This window comes from Hylobates moloch, unplaced genomic scaffold (assembly GCF_009828535.3).
Source record: "Hylobates moloch isolate HMO894 unplaced genomic scaffold, HMol_V3 SCAFFOLD_75, whole genome shotgun sequence".
Taxonomy (NCBI): domain Eukaryota; kingdom Metazoa; phylum Chordata; class Mammalia; order Primates; family Hylobatidae; genus Hylobates; species Hylobates moloch.
Genome location: NW_026652350.1, coordinates 189102 through 192410, shown reverse-complemented (window position 1 = coordinate 192410; position 3309 = coordinate 189102). Strand labels below are relative to the sequence as shown.

Here is a 3309-nt window from a genome sequence, read left to right as displayed (position 1 = left end):
CTGTGGGGATGCAGACACGATGGCTGGTGCTACAGCAGCCACTCTGGACCACAAGGAGGAGAGGCATTCAGAGGTTGGGGAAATGTAAGTTGATGGTGTGAAAATCGTCCCAGGCCCCTGATCCCCCAGCAGCCCTTGGGAATGTGTGTACTGCTCCACCCACTGTCCAGGGCTGGGCTGGGGTGGAGGGTGCGTCAGGATATAATCAGACTTGCTGAGGGGAATCCAGGGGTTCCAAGGTGCTCTGCCTCAGCTCTGCAGCCAACAGAGGGCCCCACAGTCTCTAGGGGGGCATTAAAGCATCCCCGGGGGCCTCCTGGGACTTGGGAATATCCACCCACGATCTGGGACTCAGCCTGGCCCAGTGCAGGTCGTTATCAGGTTTGTCAATGGAGAAAGGCAGTTTGCAGGTGTCCTGAGCAGGGAAGATGCCTGTGGCTTAATAACTGAAAGTAAGGAGAGACCCCGGCGGTGGGGGCTACCCACCTCCCACGTCGCAGGCGGAGGAGAAGCAGGACAGATCGAAGGCTGTGGCCACCTGGCGCGCAGTCAGCTTCGCCATGCCATGCATGGCCTGCATGAACCGCAGCTGCATCTCCGGGCTCTGGTAGTGCACGTCCTGGAACACAGTGGGTGCTTAGGGGCACCAGAGAACACGGGCCGAGGGCTCGCCCAGCCTCTCCCTGGGAGTCGAGGGGAGAAGTGCAGGGCTCCAGAGCGTAGGGGCTCAGCCACGCCTGGGCTGCAGAGGGGGCTTCATGCCACAGCTGTGTTGGGTACCCCTGTGTGGGGGCTGGACTGGCTGGGGACAGAGGACCCCAAAGTGGTGGGCGATCTCCTTGGAATCCCTTGGTCCACACCACAGCCTGAACTCCAAGCGTCTGAGTTTCACAATAGGCTTTTCCCAATAAAGCTTTTCACCCTGGAGGCTCCGGTGGTCCACAAACACCTCACTGGAGGAAACTGGGAGAGAAGCCGCAATGTCGCTGCAGGTGCCCCGGCTCAGCCTTCACCGCGATAGTGCAGTGTGCAGAGGGGGCTCCTCCGAGAATTCTGGCGTGCAGAGGAGAAGCTCCTCCGAGCTTCTCCAATTCCCCCCGTGGTGGCACCTACCCCGGGTCCCAGAGGAGCCCAGGCCTGTCCCCCCAGAGCAAGCAAGCACTGCTGAGGAACGCTTCTGAACCCCGCTCCCAGCAGGACAGCCCGTCTCCATCCTGGCTCCCTAAATCCCGTGGGGCTCCCCGGCCCTCTCCTGCGTGGGTGGCAATGATGGGGCTCAGGGATCTGTCCTCTGCGATGCCCAGGCCGGCTGCTCACTCCAGCTCAGGGCTCCTGTCCATGCCTCTCGGCTTCTCTCTCTACCACTGGCTTCTCTCTCTCTCTTTCTCCCTTGGTCTCTGTCTGTCTCTGTTTGTCTCCCTCTGTGTGTCTCTGTCTTCCTCTGTCTCTCCTGTGTCTGTTTCTGTCTTTGTCTCCCTCTGTCTGTCTCTGTCTCCTGTTTCTGTCTCTATCTGCCTCTATCTCTGTCTCTCCAAGCCTCCCTGTCTCTGTCTCCCTACCTCATTGTCTCTGTCTCCCATCTCCATGTCTCTATCTCCCTGTCTCTCCCGATCTCACTATCTCTGTCTCCCATCTCTGTCTCTCACTATCTCTGTCTGTCTCCCTATCTCACTGTCTCCCATCTCCGTCTATCTCTCTCTGTCTCCCTCTATCTCCCTGTCTCTGTCTGCCTCCATGTCTGTGTCTCTGTCTCTGTCTCCCTCTACCTTTCTGTCTGCCTGTCTCTCTCTCTGTCTCCCTCTGTCTGTCTGTCTCTCCCCGACATCTGAACGAAGCCCCCGGCTCTCTGGGGCTCATCTCTGCATCACACACACTCAGTGCTCGCTGCCAAGGAGGAATGAGGCCGTGGCCAGCTGAGCCCACAGCAGACTCCCCACGTCTGGCTGGCACAGCCCTAAAGACCAAGACCCACCCATCTGCACAGGCCCCACGGACCCCCCCCCCCTACATCTCCCATGTCCACCTCAGAAAGGTTCTTGCCAGGGAAAGGGGAAGGAGGGGCGAGAGGATGCAGGGAGTGCTTTGCAAACAGCGGTCTCAGATAAGCGTCAATTCCATTGAAGCAAAGAAGAAACAGGGCATTCATTTAAGGCAGCCTGTCCAACTCCTTCCTATTTCTATTTTTCAGACAGAGTCTTGTTCTGTCGCCCAGGCTGGAGTGCAGCAGCACCATCACGGCTCACACTGCAGCCTTGACCCCCCAGGTTCAAGTGATCCTCCCACCCACCTCGGCCTCCCACAGTAGCTGGCTAATCATACCTGGCTCATCGTTAATTTTTTTTTTTTTTTTTTTTTTGAGATGGAGCCTTGCTGTGTTGTCCAGGCTGGAGGGCAGTGGCGTGATCTCAGCTCACTGCAACCACCACCTCCCAGGTTCAAGTGATTCTCCTGCCTCAGCCTCTTGAGTAGCTGGGACTACAGGCATGCACCACCATGCCCCGCTAATTTTTTTTGTATTTTTAGTAGAGACGGGGTTTCAGCCTGTTGGCCAGGCTGGTCTCGAACTGCTGACCTCAGGTGATCAGCCCACCTTGGCCTCCCAAGCTAGCTGGGATTACAGGCTCATGTCACCGTGCCCAGCCTAATTGTTAATTTTTTGTAGAGATGGGGTCTCACTGTGTTGCCCAGGCTGGTCTCAAACTCCTGGGCTCAAATCATCCTCCCAACTTGGCCTCCCAAAGTGCTGGGAATGACAGGTGTGAGCCCCTAAGCATGGCCTTCAAACCTGTTTCTAGGAGGAAATTCTATTTTCATCAGCTGCTGGATAACAGTGGAGGATGTCTACCTTGCACCTGTTCCAGGGCTGAGTGACACAACAGCCACAGCACTAAGGTCTCCAGGCAGAACGAGCCAAGCCTTTGGGATCTGTCAGATCGGAGACAGACTGATCAAGGTGCCTACTGATCTGTGTGTCAAAGTGCCTTAGCAAAATGCACGCTAGATAGAAAGGTGTCCGCGGCGGTGTTATACTACCTGGAACGGATCTTCCGCCTTCTTCCCCAACGCCCTGTGGTACTGGTTTCTTCCCTCTCGGATGGCAAACTCCAGGTATGTGAAGAGGTTCCAGGTGAGGTCATTATTTTGCATGATGAAGCTGTGCAGAGAGTATTCACCGTCCGACGCCAGGTAGAGGTTTGCTGTCTCTGTGTTACTGTAACCTGAAGAAACAGGGACAGTCCTGTGACCTCCTAATGACAAAATCCAAGGAAACCTGACCGTAGGGGATGTATCATTGAGATGTTAAAATAA

The 3309-nt window shown here is 56.1% G+C and overlaps 1 protein-coding gene across 1 annotated transcript in view; it reads right to left on the bottom strand.

Annotated features, from left to right (window-relative positions):
* ASMTL (acetylserotonin O-methyltransferase like) overlaps positions 1-3283 on the bottom strand; it is a 12817-nt gene extending 9534 nt beyond the window's left edge. The window contains exons 1-2 of the mRNA XM_058434913.1: positions 3034-3283; positions 487-619 (exon numbers count right to left, since the gene is read on the bottom strand). Coding sequence (XP_058290896.1) covers positions 487-619; positions 3034-3147 — 247 coding nt within the window. The 5' untranslated portion in view covers positions 3148-3283. The remainder of the gene's footprint in view (positions 1-486; positions 620-3033) is intronic.
* Positions 3284-3309: the final 26 nt, after the last annotated feature.